Source organism: Schistocerca piceifrons, chromosome 2 (genome assembly GCF_021461385.2).
Source record: "Schistocerca piceifrons isolate TAMUIC-IGC-003096 chromosome 2, iqSchPice1.1, whole genome shotgun sequence".
NCBI lineage: Eukaryota > Metazoa > Arthropoda > Insecta > Orthoptera > Acrididae > Schistocerca > Schistocerca piceifrons.
Window position 1 is genome coordinate 1,035,978,916 of NC_060139.1, and position 22,788 is coordinate 1,036,001,703.

The window sequence follows — 22,788 nt, forward strand, 5'->3', positions numbered from 1 at the left end:
TCATGATATTTGTGTGCAGTTATTACATTTGCACTAGATTTTTCATGTATCTTCCCTTCCATTAACATCCTTCCTTTACATAAAAGTATATGAAAGCAGTGTAATTTGTAGTGAGCAGATAGCATGGAATTGAGAGGATGCTAGAGACACTGTGTTCATTAAGTCTCTCTCTTACATTTTTGAAAGCTCTGAAATTTTGAGACAATGATTGATGAGATGCATTTATCACTTACTGCTCTATTTACATCAGACAGTTGTCTTTCGTGTAAAATATACTTTTCTGAAGTCTTTAGGACATTATTTTATTTGATAATTTATGCGTGTTTCCTCTTTTGTGGTCAGGTGGAGTGAACTAACTCGGAAGATAGAACTTTGGGTAGAAATCCAGGAACTAAATGAACAAGGGGAATACTCATCAGTGGAAGTGTCAGCCCGACCAGACCTGCTGACGGGTGGTGTGTATCAGCTCCGCCAAGGCCAGCAGCGACGCATTCGGGTGCAAGTCAAACCCGTCCAGAACTCGGGAACATTGCCCATCATTTGTCAGTCCATTGTCAGTATTGCAGTTGGAAGTGTATCTATTAGGTAAGCATCAATGTGACCTGGTACTTCCTTGAAACTGAATTACAGTGGGCACATTTTCTTCACTGATACGAGATACAGAAATGAACTGCAACATTTAAGGTAAAGTTTTTTGTGTTTTAATTTTGCTCCTATTAGGACTTGGAAAGGGGGGGGGGGGGCAATGTCAAATTAAGGTTTCATACAAATTTATTTTGAACAGTCCCAGTGGGTAGGGCTAAGCAAACAGTACTTGGATTTGAATAGGCTCAAGTTTTCCCGATACACTAAAGTGCTCGATATAGTGTTGACCTTGTTCAAAGAATCATGGGACATTTGACTCTTGGAGCTAATGCAAGGGATATGAATGTATCTCTGAACTAGCTATCTAATGCTATAAACTAATGCTCTGCTTAAAATATTAACAATTTTGTGAAACAGAGGAAGACATAACATTAAATTCTATGAAGTTACAAACTTTTGTTGTATTTGAACAAGTTGCAGTAAACGTTCTTGTACATGTGCAGATACCATGTAAGTCTTATCCGTCAAAAACCATTATTTCAATATAATAGAGGGAAACATTCCACGTGGGAAAAATTATATATAAAAACAAAGATGAGGTGACTTACCGAACGAAAGCGCTGGCAGGTCAATAGACACACAAGCAAACACAAACATACACACAAAATTCTAGCTTTCGCAACCAACGGTTGCCTCATCAGGAAAGAGGGAGGGAGAGGGAAAGATGAAAGGATGTGGGTTTTAAGGGAGAGGGTAAGGAGTCATTCCAATCCCGGGAGCGGAAAGACTTACCATAGTGGGAAAAAAGGACAGGTATACATTCGCGCACACACACACATATATCCATCCACACATACAGACACAAGCAGACATATTTAAATATGTCTGCTTGTGTCTGTATGTGTGGATGGATATGTGTGTGTGTGCGAGTGTATACCTGTCCTTTTTTCCCACTAAGGTAAGTCTTTCCGCTCCCGGGATTGGAACGACTCCTTACCCTCTCCCTTAAAACCCACATCCTTTCATCTTTCCCTCTCCTTCCCTCTTTCCTGATGAGGCAACCGTTGGTTGCGAAAGCTAGAATTTTGTGTGTATGTTTGTGTTTGCTTGTGTGTCTATCGACCTGCCAGCGCTTTCGTTCGGTAAGTCACCTCATCTTTGTTTTTATAAAAAACCATTATTTGATTTTCAAAAACCCTTACTTGATTTTGAACCCAAGTCAATATTTTATTTGGTTATGAGAAAATGTAATGATTTCCCAAGTTGGTTGCAAATGAGAAACTTGGTTACTGTTCACTTAATAGAATACTGGGAAAAATGTTCCCGGCTTTTAATCAGCCTTGGAACAAGGTGATGACATTTATATGTTACAAGAAAGAAAAATAATCCAGAAATTCTCTAACAAATGTGGAGATAGTACCAACAGATGTCACTAGATTGTGAAACCAACAGATGTCACTAGATTGTGGGATGAGTGAAAGTTTACAATTAAACTGAATCTGTTTAGGATCTTATATTTATGTGTTAATTGCTGTTGTTACATATGACATGCACCCTAGAAGATATTGCCGTCCATGTTTCACTGTTGATCAAGCACAGCACTGCGGAATGTTGGAGGGGGAACAGTGATACTAGGTTAGTTGTGAACAGTGATGAGTGTGGGGAGGGAACTGTCGTGCGGGCATCAGATTTTGCATACAGGTAATCATGGGAATGTATTCTGCATACTTTGATTTTTTATGAACATCTACCATGTTTAAACTGCAGTTTTCCTGACTCCATTTGTACTCACAATCAAATTGACTTCAAAATAGGACAAATTCTCAACAGTAGCATGAATTTCTGTAGGAGATGCTAGAAGTGAGGATTGGGAGTAGAGGCATACATACGAGGTCTGTCTAAAAAGTATCTGACCTGTGATTTTCCCACGCAAAATAGAGATGATAGCATGGTGCCACTGTACACAGTACTTTATGCACATGTCGGAATTTTGTCCCCGCCTTCCAGCACATCAGTTGTTGCCTGTCGGTCGCTGAGTGAGGTGCTACACAACATGTTCGTCAGATTACCAATTCTCTCAAGATCACTGAATGTGTTGAGCAAAGATACTGCATCAAATGTTGTCAAAAGCTTGGTGATCCTCAAAGCGAAACATTTTGTAAGCTTCAACAGGTGTCTGGAGAAGATACGACGGGTGTAACACAAATTAAGGAGTGGTTCAACCGAATCAAAAATGGTCGCACATCAGCAGAGAGTGACCAGCATTCTGGCAGGCCCCAAACTGCTTGGAGTGCAGCTGTTGTTGAGAGGGCGCAAAATTTGGTGATGGCAGATCATCGTTCGACTGTGCAGGAGATTGCCCAAGAGGCTGGAGTGAGTAAAGATTCTGCACATGCAATTTTGCATGATGATTTGAACATGCACTGAATGGCTACAAAATTCGTGCCCAAATTGTTGTTGCCGGAACAAAAAGACCTCCATTTTGATGTTGCAAAGGACCTTCTGGACACCACCAACACTGATCTTGGGTTTCTGAACACTCATATAATTGGAGATGAATCATGGGTGTACGGGTAAGACCCAGAAACAAAAAGACAGTTGCCGCAATGGAAGCATCCTGAGTCTCCAAGGCCAAAGAAAGTGCAGCAGGTGTGAAGCAGAATCAAGGTGATGCTGACTGTCTTCTTTGATGTCTGTGGAATTGTGCACCATGAATACGCACTGGAAGGACAAACAGTGACAAGGAGTACTATCAAGATGTTTTCTGGTGACTCTGTGATGCAGTTTCATGCAAAAGACCAGACATGTGGACGGCGAAAAACTGGCAACTGCATTACGATGATGCCCCTGCACGTTCATCCCACTTGATCCAAAATTTCTTGGCCAAACAGGGAATTACAGCCATTCGCCAACCTCCCTACTCTCCAGGCATGGCTCCTTGTGACTTCTGGTTATTTTCAAAATTGAAGACACCCATTTTGAGAGTAGAGAAGAGATAATGCGTAAAACGACGATGGGGTTGAACACCAATCCGAAAGAAGATTTCCAGAGGTGGTTCTGGCAATGGAAGGATTGGTGGGCTGTGTGTGTGCCAGCACAAGGGGCCTACTTTGAAGGGGATTAGGGTTCCAACCCCATCAGGTATTTGAAATATTTTTTCTGGCCAAAGGTCAGATACTTTTTAGACAGGCCTCATATGTGTTTCCTGCATCAATGTTGTCAATGATGACCATGAGGTATGACAGGAATGATAGGGAGAGTGTCAACTGCTGGTTCTACACAGCCAAGAGAGAGTGGCGGGCAGGCAATATGTTTGGAAGTAAGAGACACTGTAACGTTCTCACATCAGTATAGAAGCGAAATTCGCTATGTGTTCAGGTCCCACCATAACCAAAACCTCAGAAATCTAAACATATTCAGAACAAACTGCAGAATATTTGTGGCAATGAAGATATATGTTTTAAAACTGTCCTGTCAGGATGAAAATGATGATGATTAAAAATAGTGTTGCCACAGATGACAGACTAAGTAAATTGAAAAGGCAGTGAAGATAAAAATTAATATAAACAATTTCTTTTTGTTTATTTTTTCTGTGTATTATCAAAGTGTAGAAAATCAATAAATGACTAAGTTCAGAATACGTGCAATGTTAATTTTTTAGGCAGATACCTAATATCAATAAAAATTTGTAATTCCAATTACTCAGAATATGTTAAAAAGGTACTTTTTTCTCAAGAGTATCTTGAAAAAAGGGAATCATCTTATTCTCAGATTCATCTTATACTCAGGTGAATACAATAATTATGATAATTTTATAACATTTTACCACAAAAACTGGAAACTTGGATCCCTTATCTTTATATGTTCCAGGTCACGTCTCCAGAAACCATTAGACTCATACCAAGAAGAGGACCTTTCCATCCTCAGAGAAAAATGGAGTGATGCCTTGATGAGGAGGCGGCAATACCTAGACCAACAGATACAGAAGTTGATAAATAAACAAGGTACTACAGTTTCTGCTATATACGTAGTCTCATTCACCAATTGAGACTGTTCACCAAAACACAAATGAGATACCGTGGAAGTATGACCATGTCACAATAGCATTTCATTAATCTTCTATATTATTTTGGTTTATTATTACAATAATTTAAAGAACCACATGGACTGAAAACGACAACCAGTTACTTTAAGATGAAATGTTAACTTCAACAGCTCAGTAAGCAAATCCTTTTTGTACATGCAGAGTGTCCAACAGAGGGCTCCCTGATTTTAAAATAATTAACAAAAGAAGCATGAAAACAAATATGAATGGGAGAAAGCAACAAATCTCAGAAAAATGGTAGATTGATATCACCATAAAGATGACTCACTGAGTTGCAGGCAGGTACAACAAAAAGACTGTTACACATTATAGCTTCCAAGCAAAGTCTTCTAAAATAAAGAGATCACACATGCATATTCACACAAGCAAGCACACCTCACTAACACATGACCACTACCACAAGTGGCTCCAGCTAGCACAGCTGGTAGTAGTTGTCACTTGTGTGAGATGTGCTTGATTGTGTGTGTGTGTGTGTGTGTGTGTGTGTGTGTGTGTGTGTGTGTGTTTGTTTTCTTTGCTGAAGAACGCTTTGGTCAGAAACTATAATGTATAACAGTCTTTTCGTTGTGCCTGTCTGTAACTCAATGGGCCATCTTTATGGTGAGTAGCAATCTGTCCTTTTCCTAATGTTGTTGATATTCCAATCTGTAACTTCCATCATTTCAGAATGCAACATATGGCATGTTTATTGTGAAATCAGTAGGAGTTTTATACAGAAGTTTCACAGCAGTTGTTACAAAGGCTACTAACAGACGGTGCTGTAATTGCAATACACAGTGCCTTTAAATAGCACTCCAAAAACCAGAGTGATCAGTTCCACAGTTGAAAATTTGAAAGAAGTTTAGCATACCAAAGGAAGAGGTTGAAATTGAGTATTCCCTTGAGCAATATGTGATTCTTTTTCAAACACAATTTAATGTTCCAAAAGGACTCAATGCAAAAACTGTGAGCTCTTCAACAAATTTGAATGGACAGGCAGCATGTCTAATGATGTAGTGGGGAATGGTGGCCCCAGCTAAACTAATGTTACTCCTGGAAATGTCACCACATTTTCAGGACTTATTAAACAAATCCATCCAAAGAATTGCAACAAATACTATTTTGAAGTGTTCCAGCATGCATACAATACTGAGAATCAGTCTGCACATGTTTTCATTCAAAATCTAGTTGCCACGTCATACCCATTGAGTGTCAGAGGGCTGTATTTGTGGAGCAGGTTCTCATAGTGGTTCATGACGAAGGATTTTATGTTGACTATATCTGGTTCACAGATAAAATACACTACCACTTGAATGGATTCATGAATAAACAAAACAGACAATTTTGGGGTTCCAGAAATCCACATTTGTGTGAAGCAAAAGCACTGCATTCTCAAAAAGTAACTTCTGAGACGTGGTATGCAGCAGAGGTGAAAATTGGTGACTAGTGAATGCAAATTGTAATTTTGGAACAGTTTGTCATTACACAGCAAGCATTGAAGTATCGACGAGGCAGTGAGAGGTTCATATGAGGTAGAGTTTGATCACATTGCACAAAGCAAAGTCTTCTGCTTTCTTGACGAATACTTCAGGAATAGAATTCTTATATTGGATTGTACCAAATTTACTGGTGCAGGCATGGATTGGCCTCCATGTGACTACTTTTGTGGGGCACATAGAAACACTGTCTCTGGAACTATCCCACCACTCTGAATGAGCTTGAATCTTCACTCAATGTAGCAGCTGAATCCCTTTCCATTGAAATACCAGAAGATGTGGTGGAAAACTTGTTTTTTGTCTGTGCCATCTCATTACTGTGAGCTCTGATCATTTTGAAAAATTGTGAAGTGATTGCAGAGACTCTTGCAGAGAATGAGTTTATTTATGCATGCAGATGTGATCCGTACAGCATGAAGAACTGTCTGTTAGCATATTTGGTAACTAATATTTTGAAACTTATGTAAAAAGTTCTTACAGCATTCACAATAAATGTATTGCTCATTGCATTCCACTCTTGGTCTTTTTTTGTGTTCTTCATTTCTAAAATCAGGTAGTCTTTTGTTGGATGCCCTGTATCTATCCCCCCACCAGTTTTTTGCCTCCAAGTTGAGTTGTAATATGTAAGAGTATAAGTTTTCACAGTCAATACCCAATTCAGTAGGATTCTTTTAGGTGTGTAATTGCATCACGGTGTGATAAAACTGCAGATGTTTCGGCTGCTACTGCAGATTGCCTTCATCAGTATGACTGGTGATTTGTAACTCAGATAAAAACAGAAACCTATGACTACCAATAAGAAATTGCTTGTATTGTACAAAAAAGACTGTGTCCTGATCTGTTGCAAAACTTCATAAACTGTCTTAAAAGCATAAACACAGTTTTTGGCACAAATTATATCCTATAACTTTACCAGAAGTGTGGTGCATTGTAAATTTATGTATTATACCATTTTTGTGGGACTTATGTAATTATTTTGCAACACTAGTCTATTTTAGGATTATTTCAACTAAAGGCCCTATGAAAGTGACTGTTCCAACAGGTCCAAATGTACAAAAGTTTTCAGACTTCACTTGTATTAAGAAATTTCTGTCCATTAGCAGTTTGCAGTTCACTTCTACACTGTGAAATACTACAGTTAATTTACTTTATAGCACCTGTTTGACTTTGTATGTGTGATTGTGAAATACAAACAACACGGAGGCTGAGGTCTGTCACTGATAGTAGACAACATATTGATGGCTGAGCAGGCAGTCTTTTTAATTATCTTCTTTCAAGAAATTGTAGAGAGAGAAACTACTTTGGCAGTTTGTACATTGACTGCTGTTAAAATAACCCCATCATGGACCAGTATTACTTGAAAATTACATAATTCACACTGAAATGGCAGAATACATTAATTTATTTCATACAAAAATTATTTAAGGACATTAAATCAAGCAAATAGTTACATGAATATTTGCAATTATGAAGAAATATGTTTTTTTATATTATTATTATACACGTGTGCAATTAGTTACATCTGTGTTTAGTGTTAGAACAGAAAATACATATTTTCAAAACTCTGTAAATTTTATGAACAAACAAGAGGCTCATTTGTCCTTTTCAAAATCCCATGATAATCTGAAGAAATAAGATAACGTTATGTTTCACATCACACAATTGTAATAACAGTGAATCTATGTTGTGTGGTGGTGGTTGTGTTGGTGGTGGTGGTGGTGGTGGTGGGATGTTTTGGTAGTCCCAATATGTTCCCTGTAAGAAGTCGAGCTACAGTGTCCTTTCCTCACTTCTTTAGTTACAGGCAGTGCCTGATACTATGGTCTGGTCAAGATACTTCTAGACCTCCACCACTACTCTTTGTAATGGTTCATTATTGGCACTGTACAGAATATCTGTACAAATATCAGGAACAATTTATTGTTGAAATAACTTACTGAAACTTGTTAAAGACTTGTAACTCTTTCATGATCAATTTTGTATGCCAGCACATATTGAGGGATACAGATGCGTCTTGTTATACCAGAATTCGTCCCATTCTTGAAAGCCATCTAGAATCTATTTTATTGTGTAATTTTTGATCTTGCAACCTTAGTAAATTTACTAGCTTTACTGTTTTCACAATACTGAGTTTTATTTAATGGACTTGTTTTTTCTGTGTGGATTGCAGCACAATCTGTAAGGTATTTTTCTAAAAAATTGCTCTTCTCACTTTTGAATCTTGAGGTTGATATAACAGTTAACAGAGTGAATAATATAAAACAGCAAACAAAGAACAAATTTCTAAGCCATGTCAACAAGTACTGTTTTATGTTACACATTCTACAAAGTGACCCCACTTCTGTTTCACTTGCCGAGTCATTTATTTTACAGACAAAACAGAGCAAGACCTCGAAAGAGAGCAGAGCCTGGTAGACCAGTGGGTGAGCCTGACAGAGGAACGTAATGCTGTCCTTGTGCCTGCACCAGGCTCTGGGATACCAGGAGCCCCAGCAGATTGGGAACCGCCTCCTGGGATGGAACCACATGTGCCTGTTCTCTTCCTGGATCTCAATGGTAGTATCTGCAATTGCCTACTAATCTTTTATAATGGCATCAGGTGGCTGTAGTATTTCTTGACTTCAAGGAGGCATTTGATTTGGTACTACACCAACATTTATTAACAAAAGTACAATTTGTGGAGTATCAAAAATATTGCCACTGGATTGAGAATTTCTTGGTAGGGAGGATGCAGCATATTGTCTTGGATGGAGAGTCATTGGCAGAAGTAGGAAGTGACTTCAGTTGTGCACCAGGGAAGTGTGTTGCTAGCATTGTTGTTCATGTTGTATATTAATGACTTGATAGACAATGTTAATAGTTAATTCAGACTTCTTGAAGATGATGCAGTTATCTGTGATGAAGTACTATCTCCAAAAAGCAGTGCAAACATCCAGTCAGATCTTGATAAGATTTCAGAGTAGTGCAAAGATTAACATATGTTATATTTAAATTTTCCCTGAGACATTTAAGTCTCATCTTTATCTACAATAATGTTGGAAGCTGAAGAAATGAATTAAAAACTGTGCCACGGCCGGTACCCGAATCCGGGTCTTCTTGCTTACTAGGCAGAAATGCTGACCATTACACCACTGTGGTCAACATTGCTGCACAAATGTTGAGTGCCCTCCCCAACACAAACTTCAATTCATATCTCCAGCTTATTTTCAGTACAGGACTTCCCCATTACGTCCAACACCGGGGTGCTATTCCAAAGCTGGAAAGCCCTGGTAATGTGATAATGTATGGGGAAAATAAGCTGGAGATATGAACTGAAGTTTGTGTTAGGGACGGCACTCGACTTGGGTAGTTTGTGCAGCAATGTTGTCCATAGTGCTGTGGTGGTGTAATGGTCGGCATTTCTGCCTAGTAAACAAGAAGACCCAGATTCGAGTCCAGGCTGTGGCACAAATTTTAATTCATTTCTTCAGCTTCCAACATTATTGTAGATTGACAAATGGTTTTAAATATTCAGAAATTTAAGGCTGTACCCTTCAAAAATGCAGAATAGTATTGTCCTCTCTGTTCAATATCAATGAGTCACAATTGGAATCAGTTGACTCGTACATATACCTGGATGTAACAGTTAATTGGGATATAAAGTGTAATGATCACATTGGCTCAGTCATAGTCAAAGAAGACTGTTTACAAATCACCTGTGCATCTCTGCTTGGAATAGTGCACAAATGTGTTGGATCAGTAGCATTTAGGATTAACATGGGATATTGAATGTTTAAAGAGAATGGCAATATGAATGTTCCCAGGTTTGTTAGTCAGAAGAGATCATCATGGAAATATTGAAAATCATTAATTGGCAGACTCTTAAGAATGGATGCCAATTATTCCATGAAAGCCTACTTAAACATTTCTGGAACATGTGTTAAATAGAGAATCTCAAGATCTTCTCAGGCCACTACAAGTCACTCCCATAGGGTTTGTGAAGCCAAGATTAGACTAATTATGTGTGCACAGCAGCAATCAAGCAGTCATTCTTCCCACACTCTGTATATAGTTGGAATGGAAACAAATCTTTGACATGTGATACCATGCTATGCGCTTCACAATGGTTTGCAGAGTATGTATGTAGGTACCATACGCTTCCATGTATGGTTTGACTGGTCGGTTCTGCCTCTTCTTGTCCATTGTGAAGAGTGGAATGTGGCCTAGCATATTCCTTCTCCAATTTTATCCATTACAGTGACTCTACAGGAAAAATAGTCATTGAAAGGAGATAAATCACCTGAATGCAAACTTAGCAGCAGTGTAGCACTTCCATAATGACATTGTTAAGCCTGGGGTAATCAAGGTTGATGTAATGCTATAAATACACAACATTGTTTTTTTGTGTTTCCATGTGTTGTGAGAATGCAGCAATCATTCTAAAGGAGCAAATATAGTGACAAAATTAGTGGAGTAATGAGAAGCTTTATTTTAAGTTTTACAGCAGTGAGTTGGAAATTTGCAACACTGCATTTATAAATTATCCAATAATCAGGTTTTAATTTTAAATGTTGAAATATTGAAAAAACACCTGTATGGAAAGGATAGTTTTGTACTTGCCATGTAGAGGTGGTTTTGACTTGCAGACAGATGCAATGAAAGGCTACTAAACATTTAAGCTTTTAGTCAAAAGTCTATCTTCTCAAACAGAACACACACATTGGCACACAAGCACACTTAGCTACTGGGGTCTCAGTGGCTGGAGACAATAGCAATGTGTGTGTGAGTTGTGCTTATGTGAATATGTTTTGTGTGTGTGTGTGTGTGTGTGTGTGTGTGTGTGTGTGTGTATGTGTATGTGTGTTTTTCTGTTTTGGAGAAAGGACTTTTTTGTTCAAAAGCTAAATGTGTAGCAGTCTTTTCATTGTGCTCATATCCAACTGAACACCTCTTGTATTTGGTGAGTAGCAATCTATCCTTTTCAAGTTGTTATTCCATCCTGGACTTTCCATTCTTAGAGATTAATGTTTTCCCTTTGTCACAAAACAGCTGATCTTGGATGATAGGGAAATATTGGTGACCATGAAAGAACCATTGCAAAGGAATGAAATTTTGTCTATGTACAACCTGTACAATATGGCTCTATACAGAGAACTATGAAACACATACCTAAAATTAAACATTTCAGGGATCTCTCGTGATATTTGATAAAAACTGAGAATTTTATTTCCCTTGAATTAGACAGCTTTAGAATATGTCCTCAATGTACAGCAGACAGATTATGTCCAAGTCTATAGTTAATCAGTATTAGTTGCTGACCACAATCACAAGTGAGCACTGCTTAGCAAACTTCCAGACACATTCACTGTGCACTGTCTGTGGGCAGCATACTGGTCGAGGAAGGATTGCAGTACTTGCATAGATGTTGGCTTGTTGGAATAAGGCTACATGGAGGAGGGAAACATCATTTCTAAAACTGAATTGTAGCTGTTGCTGTTGGGAGTTCTTTCAGCTAGGGGTAACAAAGTCTAATGAGTAACCACAATACTTAGCAGTGCTGTACAGTGTTGCACCAGGCATTCGGATCTTACTTTGCTGGATAAGCACTCTGAAAAGTAACATTCATTTCTCTTGTCTCTCTTGTGTGCTTAGTCTTTCAAATTATAGTGATATTCAATGGGAAAGACGTTTTATTGGCTCTTGATTCATCAGTCATAAGATGGCGGTGAATATGGGTGTGCGTGATTTTGCTGCTAAAATGAATTATAGAAATGCAGCTAAAAAGATAGCATGTGTGAAGGGCATGTGTGAAATTGCAAAATATAATGAACATATTTACATCTCTGCTAGAAGGAATAGTCCCAGACAGGCGAAAACTAGCTGTAGTGATACCACTCTTTAAAAAAAGGTGAGAAAAACAATTAATTTTAAATTAACTACAGTCTAAGTTGCAATGGTTAACTAGATTTACCTACCAACAATCTTCAGAATAAAGGAGCTATGATTTGTCCATAATGGACAAAGTCAAAAACTAAAAACTGTAAAATTATAATACATAGTCATATTGCAATAACTTATCTGGGAAACAGCCTCGGCCCCACTTCGCGACCACAGTACAGCAGCAACGGATGTTGTACTGGAACTGGCTATAGCCTCGAGAGCGCATGCATGTTAGTGTGTCATGCGTACTTGTTAACACTGGTACCAACATGTACTCTTAAACCTAAAATTTTATGAATAACCAGGTGCAGCTAACGATATTGATGTATACGTTATCCTGTAAGGAACAAAGATATATCAATTGTCTTAACATTTGTAATAAAATGTTGACGTCAAAAGTGAAGGGAGGAATGCGTTTAATATTTTAAGCCAACCTAGCACATTCGTGCTAATCATTGAACTTAACCGCATGAGGATAACTACAGGTTTGAAATACCAGATAATCCCAGCTATTGAGCAAACAGGAGTACTAAAAACACGTTGGCAAGGGTATAATGATCACTCCCTAAAATTATGGCGTGATTACTCCCTAAAATTATGGCGGATGGAATAATGGTTGAAAGCTTTCAAAAAAGTTTTTGTTTCACAGCTGCAGCTGGTTGCTAAGAAGGTTATTTTTGTCATATAGTAAGTGTTTAAAAATTTTCATTTCTTCAAAAATATCCAACCTCACACCCTTCACTTCACAACGCAAGAGCTGAGTATTATCCAGAGGGTTGGGTGCGTGAGTCCATTGCACTAAGTGTTCAGCAAATGTCGAACCACGCGTGCCATCTCCAACAAAATAATAAATGCATTGCTCCCTTCACTTTTGACGTCCAACATATTATTGCAAATGTTAAGACAGACGATATATTTTTGTTCCTTACAGGATAACATGTATGTCAGTTTCATTAGCCACACCTGGTTATTCATAAAATTTTGAGTTTAAGAGTACATGTTGGTACCAGTGTTAACAAGTACGCATGAGACACTATCGCGCATGCACTCTCGAGGCTATAGCCAGTTCCAGTACGACATCCATTGCTGACGTACTGTGGTTGCGAAGTGGGGCTGAGGCTGTTTCCCAGTAAGTTATTACAATATGATGATGTATTATTATATTATAGTTTTTAGTTTTTGACGTAGTCCATTATGGATAAATCTTAGTTCCTTTTACTCTGAAGAAGGTTGGGTTATCCCAACTGAAAACTAGGTAAATCTAGGTAAACATTACAACTGAGGCTGTTGTTAATTTAAAATTAATATTTATACAGTTGCTGACAGGGCCATGAAGTGTTGAAAATATTATGAGGAAAACAATGTTACAAGCTATTGCCCAATCTCCCTCTTAACCATCTCTTCAAAAATTCTTGAAAAACTCATGCACAGGTCGATTGTCAGTCATCTTAGCTTCCACAGCTAAACAAGAGTCAGTTTAAATTTTGTGCTGGTCTTTCTACAGAACAAGCACCTGTTTCACCAACCAGGTTCTGGAAGCCATGAACGAAAAAATGTCTCCAATAGGTATTTTTTGTGACCTCTCAAAAGCCTTTGATTGTGTAAACCATCTAATCCTTTTGAAAAAGACAGAATATTATGGTTTGGGTGGTATCGTTGGTTCGTGGCTCCAATCATACTTAAAGGACCGAAAGCAGACTGTAATGCTGAATGGCTCATCCAGAGAACCTGCCTCATCTGAGTGGGGCTTAGTAAGTTGTGGTGTGGCACAAGGCTCTGTTTTGTGTCCACTACTATTCCTCATCTTCATTAATATTCTCCCACTTTGTTCTGACACAAACAGTAAATTTACTCTTTTTGCAGATGACACTACAATTCTAATTGATGATTTTACAGACAACAATATTGAACAAACCCGAATAAAGTTTTCAATGGTATTGTAAACTGGTTTTCTTCTAATAGTCTCTCACTCAATACAGATAAAATCCTTTGTATGAGATTCCATACTCCACAAAGAAATCTGGAGGAAATTAACATTAAGTGCAGATATAAAGAAATACAAAAAGCTGAGGTTACAGAATTCCTGGGTGGTTATATAGACAGTAAATGTAACTGGTCAGCACACATTCTTCATCTTTATAAAACACTTAGCTCAACAATATTTGCACTATGGGTTATTGCTTCAGTGGCTGACGTAGACACATTAAGTCTTCGTACTTTGGCTATTTTCATTCATTAATGTAATATGCTATTATATTCTGGGGGAACCAACCTCTCACAAAGAAAATTTTCATTGCACAGATAAAAGCCGTTAGAATAATGAGTGGTGACCATCACAGGCACTCTTGCAGGCACTTGTTTCGAAAGATGGGGTTCCTTACCACCTCCTTACAATATATCTTTTCCTTGTTGACGTTTGTCTGTAAAAACCCTTCTATCTACAAAGATAACAGCCAATTTCATGGCTATAACACAAGAACCAAAACAGTGTGTACATCGAACTGAGAAGCCTCACTATGGTTCAAAAAGGAGCTTATTACTCCAGCATTAAGCTGTTTAATGCTCTCCCACCACACATCTAATGCCTTCACAAAAAATTGCCAGCATTCAAACTAACTCTCAAGGAGTACCTGATAGAGAAATCTTTTTATACAGTTGATGAATATGTGAAAGAAAATATATGATCACTAAATTTGTAAGTGTTGTAAACTTAGTATAATTAATTTTATTTTGAGTGCTATCTTAGGCATATGACAATTATTTATTGGTATTCCTGTTTTTCCTTTGGAATATTTAGTTTATCTTGGCTCCTATATATATTACACGTCCTTAACATGTGAAACAAAAATGTTCTGTTAACTGAATGTGCTGTTGCTTAGCTGATATCTTATTTATGTCGTATCTTTTCTTTGTGTAAGATATATTTCAACTGTTTACAATCTGACAAATTGCATATCATAAATATATTCCTCATCCTTAACATGTGAAACACAATTTTCTGTTAATTGATTGTGCTGTTGTTTAGTTGACTTTTATGTACATTGTATCTTTTTATTGTATTTATACAAGTTATATTTGAACTATGTAGAATCTGACACGTTCCAAATCCTTGTGATTCACTCGCTACCAGTAACTACGGAACATGAAATGAAATAAATAAATAAAATAAATAAATACTCTCTATTTAGGCAAGTGCATTGCCTTTGTTGCCTATTCGATTGGGAACATCTGTATACAAAAGTAGATAAATTGTGAAGGCTTGTAATAGTGTAACAGTGTTTCGGATTTAAATAAATAAACAATCTACAACTGCTGTGTGGATGAGGTTTGGTATTTACCATCCAATTTTGATGTACAAGTGTGTGTGTGTCTGTGTGTGAGGGGGAGGGGGGAGGGGTTACATCAATGGAGAGGAAGTAAGGGAACTTGGTACATATTACATATTTATGATTTCATGCATGCTATCAAGTTTTAAAATTTGTTTTCTATTATTTTGCTTTGCATCTGTATCATTATGGTGTCAGCCTTAAATTATTAAATTTGTTATCAATGTATCTTACTGATCATGGATGGTCATCAATTTGATTGTTCATAACTGTGTAGATTTGTGTGGTTAAAACTGGGCTGTAACTGCCTCTCCGCCCTCCATCCCTTCTATCCATTTTCTTTCTGAAAAAGTTAATGATTACTGTAGTTTAACCTGTGTTTTTATCAGACTAAAGTATCCCCAAAATATTTGGCAACTATTAAAATTTAAAAAAGGATGTATACAGAACTGTGGCTTCATTGATTCTTACCCACATTGCTTTAGAACAGCTGTTCTACTTTATTATTTGTCTTGCTATGTAAACATGACTCAAAATGAGGAAATGGAAGTTGACATTGTGTATTATTCCACGCATTAATTGTACCCTTAATTTTTTGTCTTCATTTTGAAAATATTTTTATTAATATTTTTGATTGTTTTCATGCAGAGATATTGAAATATTCAGTTTATTAAAAAATTTGAGTGGCTATCAGTAATTGTATCTAATTTTTTGCTAATACTTTTCTTTACTTTTTCTGCTGTAACTTGGCATGATTCTTCATTATTACAGCTGATGATCTATCTGTACATCAATCTGGGGAAGATGTTTCAATTACTGGAGCAAATTCAATTCTACCAAAGGAACACGGCAACAAATTCTATAACTTACCTATAATTAAACATGAAGAAAAAGATGTTTGTGCTGTAGCAGCATGGGACTCATCCATCCATGACAGCTTGCACTTAAATAAAGTTACAGAAGGTACAAAAAAAAGCACTGCTTGCTTGTATTCAGTATGGACACAAATTTGTTTGTGGTGTAGTTACGTAGCTGTTGGTCACATATGTGTTTTACTGTTGTTATATTTTTTAAAAATGGTTAATCCTTTGAGTGTACTAAAACATAAATAACAATTAGGTGTTGAACCCTGGATGTGTTGAACCACCATAACCAAAACAACCGGCATCCAAATGTCATTACCCAATTTCCTTCAGGTCATTGGAATCCAGCAGAGAAATTCCTGGTACACCTACCATTCATATTTCTGGCTTGTGTACAGAATATCAATGTGAAGTATGCCAACATACCATATTTGAATGGATGGTAGGTATTCTCAAGACTGTGCTAAAGGGGGTCTTACAACAGAGAATAAATAATATGTCTGCAATTGGATGTTCCTGGATGATAATTGTAGCTATCTTCAAACTCCTTGCTCTGACTACTTCTCAGAATATATAAAAGGAATTACAATGTTATAATCTTACTTCAGAGTTATTACAACTTCAATTAGGCATTTGTGGAATGATGACAGACACTGGAAGAAGATACTTGATCTCATTAAAAGAAAAAGAAAAACTGAATATCAAAAGTATTTGCAACAAAAGGGGGTGGGATTGCCTATTTATCGGCTTCTCAATCAGGAAAAACTGGAGCAGAGGTGAGAGACACATTCCTGATGAACCGTTTCTTAAAATTTTGGAAACTTTACATATTCAACTAGTTTTTGAATTTGCCCCAGTGGCTGTTTCTCTCATTTTAAAATAAATTTGTCCCTCTGCCTCACAAATCACTGTTTATTGTATTGGATTTACATCCTCTCACATAAGATTGCACACCTTTTCCTTCACTTCTTATGATAGTGCTGTATGTTTTGTGTGTTTAATGGTAAATTAATCTTTCATTAAACACTTCAGCATTGGGGAATGTATTCATGTCTTGATTTATGACCAAAGGTATTGTTTATTTTAATGTCCATAATGCAGACAAAAGTGAACAATGAGTAATTTACAGTGACAATAATGACGGGGAAACTATTGGGAATGCACAATTTTTTCTGTGTAGACAGTCCCTCTTAGTTAACAATCAGTCCTTAGATTTGAATTGCGACTTGTATTGTGTTTGCTTATTAAGATGCTCATATCTCACCATTCTTTTTATTTTACTTCTTATAGATCCTGCCATCTACACAGGTTTTGAGCCTCACCAGACTCAAAACTGATAGATATGTGAAATACCATAAATATTGTTTTCTGTCAATTGAAAACATAAAATCTATAAACAAGTCTGTGGTTATATTTGGTACTTTGTTCATAACTGTCCTCTTGAATGTACTATTCATAATTGTCCATTTTGATCACACCTTATTGAATAATTCACAATATGACCAGTTTTGGCTTATTGCAATCATTAAGAGTATTCTGATGCTAATGTCCATGTTGTCAAATGCTTAGCACATGCAGTTACATAAACAGGCGCACCTGTTCATGTACCTGGGTGTACGAAGAATTTGGCATTGATACTCATAGCAGTAAGCTAAACCAGTCATACCGGTGTGATCAATACAGACAATTACGATTAAATTATTTTCTGTCTCAATAAGAAATATATTTTTAAAATATTTCTTGATTTTAAACACATTTTGATGTGCAATGAATACTTGGAAATTAATCATGGACTAGAGCAAGAAATTTAAATTTACTGTCATATCCTGTTCAGGTTACAATAATAATGATATGACTGAAATGTTTTTGCAGCCAATGAAAGGGTTTATCTGATACTGAAAACAACTGTCAGACTGTCTCATCCAGCAACTATGGATTTAGTTCTTAGGAAGAGACTTGCTTTGAATATATACAAGCGACAAAGCATAACTGACAGGATACGAAAAAAGATTGTTCGAACAGACTGCCTGACACAGAGTGGTGTCACATATGAGATTGTATCAAACATTCCAAAGGTAAGAAAGTGCTTAAATTTAGTTTTGTATAAGTGAACTGACTGTTAGTCTGCATCTTTTAATTTGATATTTAGCATTTACACACACATGCACACACGCACACACGCACACGCACGCACACACACACACACACACACACACACACACACACACACACACACGTATTCGTAAGTTAAGGAATGTCTAGATCTGTACTCTACAAACCACTGTGAAGTGCACAGCAGAGGTTACACCCCATTTAAAGGAATACCCAAGGTTTACAAAACAACATGAAGTACGGCAATAATGTATGCACTAAAAGATGACCCCCACACCATTCTGACTTGTTACATGATACAAGGTGTACCAGAAAACCAGCTTTAAGTTGCGAGTGAATACTATACAGTGGAAAATATCCCTCCAACAGGAAAATATCCCTCCAACAGTGGCATACAGAAAATTGATAGTGGGTATGATACACTTGTACAGCGATGTAGGATGTAGGATGTATGATGAAACCTCATAGTGTGGATCATGTCATGTCATAGATTGCAGAGACATCTCTCATGGTTGAATACCATATTTACTCGAATCTAAGCTGCATCTGAAAAATGAGACTTGAAATGAAGGAAAAAAAATTCCCGAAGCTAAGCTTCACCTGAAATTTGAGACTCGAAATTTAAGGGGAGAGAAAAGTTTTAGACCGCAGCTCCAAGTAGAAACAAAAGTTGGTCCATTGTAACATGAGACACAATTTAGGTCGAATGGATGTCTGTCATACAGTAGTTTGGTTCGAGTCATAAGCTTAGCAGTTAAGCTTTACCAGGTAGCCATTGCTATGTGTTAGGCGTCTGTATTCAAACGGGTACCCTTCCTTGCCTCATTAGTGAAACAATGACAAGAGACTGCTATTTGTTGTTACTTACACTACTGCTTTCTTTGATAATGATTAACTAGAACCAAATAATAGACTGCATATGATAGAAAATGTTCTGAATGAGAATTTAGCGAAAGTTTTTCTCCGTTTGAAAACCTCTGCAGACGACTCTTTATTACATTACATTCTGCACAGAAATTAGTCATCTTAGATTCAAAAATCTAGTCAGTTGCCGTGTTTCATTTCTGACTGTATCACTATCCAGCATAGGAATAATACGAATAGAAACATGACATGATATGTATATTCTTCCGCATTTGCCATTGTCTCACTCTAGTTTTGCAGTTTATTAGGCAGACATTATTTAAATGAAATAGCAGCAAACATGAAAGAATACGTGGCATAATGTTTACATTCATATTATTCTTATGGTGAAGAGAATACTGCGTGTGATTCACGATTCATAAAAGTTCCTATTAGCAACCATCTCTTGTTACAGGTAGGAAAAAATTCAGAATGTAGAGTTGGCCATATTGACATACACCCCAAACAGTCTTGCCAGTCGTATTTTCGTAGTAGATTTTTAATTATGACTTCAAATGCTGAGTGTGTTGTTGTTGTCTTCAGTCCATAGACTGGTTTGATGCAGCTCTCCACGCTTTTCTATCCTGTGCAATGCAGAGTAGCAACACTTATAAAATAAGAATGAAAATAATTTAGAAATTAAACACTGAAATTTAAAACAAAATTTTATTAGGTTTGTAATACATCTTATACGAAATGTTTAAAATATCATTCATGATTCTGAATGACTATCATTCAATTCTTTGTTGCTCATTTCTTCATACAGAGCATCGTCCTCTGTACCATCTAGTGCATTGGATATCGGACATTTTTTAAATGCTTGTTCCACAGTCTGATTTGGAACACACTCCCATGCATCATAAATCCATTGGCACACTTGTGACAAACTTGCGCATTTTACACGTCCTGTTGGTGTCAGTTGTCTGTAGCTTTTTGAAAGCCAGTCTGTATACATGCGTTTAAGCTTGTCCTTAAATTGTTTATTCAAACAGATGTCAACTGGTTACAGAATTGACGTCATCCCGCCAGGAATTACTGCCGAGTCCATTTTGCTTTCCTCTAATTTTCATTTAACTGCAGATGCTGTATGGCCTGCGTACGCATCTGATACCGACAGATTGCATAAACCAAGCATTGTGCCAGGATGACGATTTCACACACGCCTAATCTATTCCAACATCATGTCCTCCGGAAACCACCCAGTTTCGTTTGCTCATACAATTACAGTTTTTGGAAACACTTCTGATTTTGGTAAAGTCTTTCACTTGAAAACTATGGGGACAATTTATGTCCATCTGCTGTGCAAGCAAGCATGACAGACATCCGCTGTTTTTCACCCCCTGATGTAAGAACACTTATGTCTGTCTTTCCTTTGGCATCAACCATATAATTTGTCGGCATGTTAAAATATACGGGAGTTTGGTCAGCATTTCATATCTGACCAAGAAGGTATTGCTTTTCTGTGCGCCGCCTAATTATGAATCGCTGAAATTCCACAAGTTTTTCTTCATAATTTTTTAGCAGTTTCTGTGTAACTGATGTTTGCCTCCCAAGTGAAAAACACCAGCACTTCATTAACAGATCAATCCACCTGCGACTTGCCTTAAAATTTTTGATTTTTTGCTCTCTAGCCATTTCATGTGCCGTAATTTTTAAAATTTCAGCATTCACAGGCATGAATTTCTGACGATGTTCCTTAACAAATTCATTTACAATCACTTCTACTGCATGATATCGGCCACAGTTTGGCCCACTAAATGCTTTCCTGCTACTAGAACATTCAAATAATTTGTCTCTCTGCAGTCGCCATCGCCTGATGATGTTCTCATCAATCAAAAGAAATAACTCCCCTCTTGAATTTGGTACTATAATGAAAGCGCTTCATTATGGTTCACTAACACCAACAAGCACTTCACAAAATTCCACGAAGCTATAGGTGCGCTACATGAAATCTTAATTAGCCCCAGCGTATCAACTCGTGCAACAATCCTAAAGATTTGTGCATTGTTGGTATTTTTGTGTTAAGAAATTTATTTTTGTTGCTATGAATATTTGAAAGGCTGCTACATTTGAAGATGAACAATATGGAATGTCTATTTACTTTGTTGGGTAATTTATGAAAATGCAGTGGTCGAAACTCGGGGCGGAGAACAAACCTCTTCTTCTACTTTTTTTTAAAATTTATGTACTGACGCAGAGGTTTTGGCACCACTATTTACCTTTGTGCCTGCAAAGCATGCCTGTGTAGCGCTACATATATTCGATGGCAGAAGTTAGTTGTGGCGGCACCTACCAACATTTTTCAGAACTTCCACTTACTTTGCACTCGATTCTAAGCCACAGGCGGTTTTTTGGATTACAAAAACTGGAAAAAAAGTGCAGCTTAGATTCAAGTAAATATGGTAAGCATCCTCTGGAGATCATCAGTTGTCTTCAGAAGCAGTTCAATTCATTTCAATTTATTGCTCTTAACACACAATTTTACATGCATGTGCATTTTCAACTAAGTATAAAGTTTTTACAATTACAATTTTTTTAGTTTACATTATTTCTTATTACATTGTAATTCATGATAAATTCAAGTTATAACGGCATTTTTGGATAAGCCACTGCTTGACTCAATTTTTTAAAAGTATTCCCTGTCAATATCTTAACTACATTTGGTAACAAGTTATTAAAAACAGCTCCTTTGATAAGGGCTTTTCGCTGTTAAAGTAAATCTTCTGTTAACCATATGAGAATCTTTTCTATGCCTTGTTAAATAGTTTGGAAGATCCATGTTTGTTTTTGTGATCTTAGCGTCTTCCTTCACTAGCACTATAGTTTCTAGTACATACATGCCATAAACTGTGAGAATATTGTGTCTAATGAATATGGGTTTTCAAGAAGTTCCTGATTTTATTTTTGCTGTGTTCCTCAAGGATCGCTTCTGCAATATGAAAACCCTTTTCATATTAGTTGGCATGTCCCACCCCACAGTAAGACAAGAAAGGATACACTAATTCATAATATACAATCATTAGGGTTTCAGAATTAAGGTATGGTGATAATCTCTTAATACATATAGACTGGGTGTTATTTTTGCTACAGACATAATCAGCTTGCTTCTTCCATGAAAGTTAATCATCTATGCATAAACCGAAGAATTTACAATCTGTACAGGTTTTTGGTAGAACTTCATCAATCACAGTATTTTGCCTGTTTGGACCACTTGGTTTAAAATGAATAATATTAGTTTTTTATGTTTACTTTTAGTTTCTCTCTTTCAAAATGTGCTCTTACCTTTTCAATAAAGTTACGTATCTCTTCAACTAGGCTGGGCTCATTGTCTGCATAGCAGACACCAGATGTATTGTCTGCATACATAGTGATCAATTGCATATTGTCAAGAGAACTTGGGAAATCATTTACATAGCGTAGGACTGGACCTAAAACGGAGCCCTGAAGAACACCAAAACGTACATTTCTTATACTTGATCTTCTCTTCTCCAGTATTTCTC

At 37.0% G+C, this 22,788-nt stretch overlaps 1 protein-coding gene across 1 annotated transcript in view; it reads left to right on the forward strand.

The window, feature by feature from the left end:
* The window catches only part of LOC124776104 (kinesin-like protein KIF13A), a 330,901-nt gene that overhangs the window by 226,411 nt on the left and 81,702 nt on the right, over positions 1–22,788 (forward strand). Inside the window, exons 20-24 of the mRNA XM_047250946.1 lie at positions 343–585; positions 4,456–4,589; positions 8,539–8,721; positions 16,182–16,373; positions 18,146–18,348. Coding sequence (XP_047106902.1) covers positions 343–585; positions 4,456–4,589; positions 8,539–8,721; positions 16,182–16,373; positions 18,146–18,348 — 955 coding nt within the window. The remainder of the gene's footprint in view (positions 1–342; positions 586–4,455; positions 4,590–8,538; positions 8,722–16,181; positions 16,374–18,145; positions 18,349–22,788) is intronic.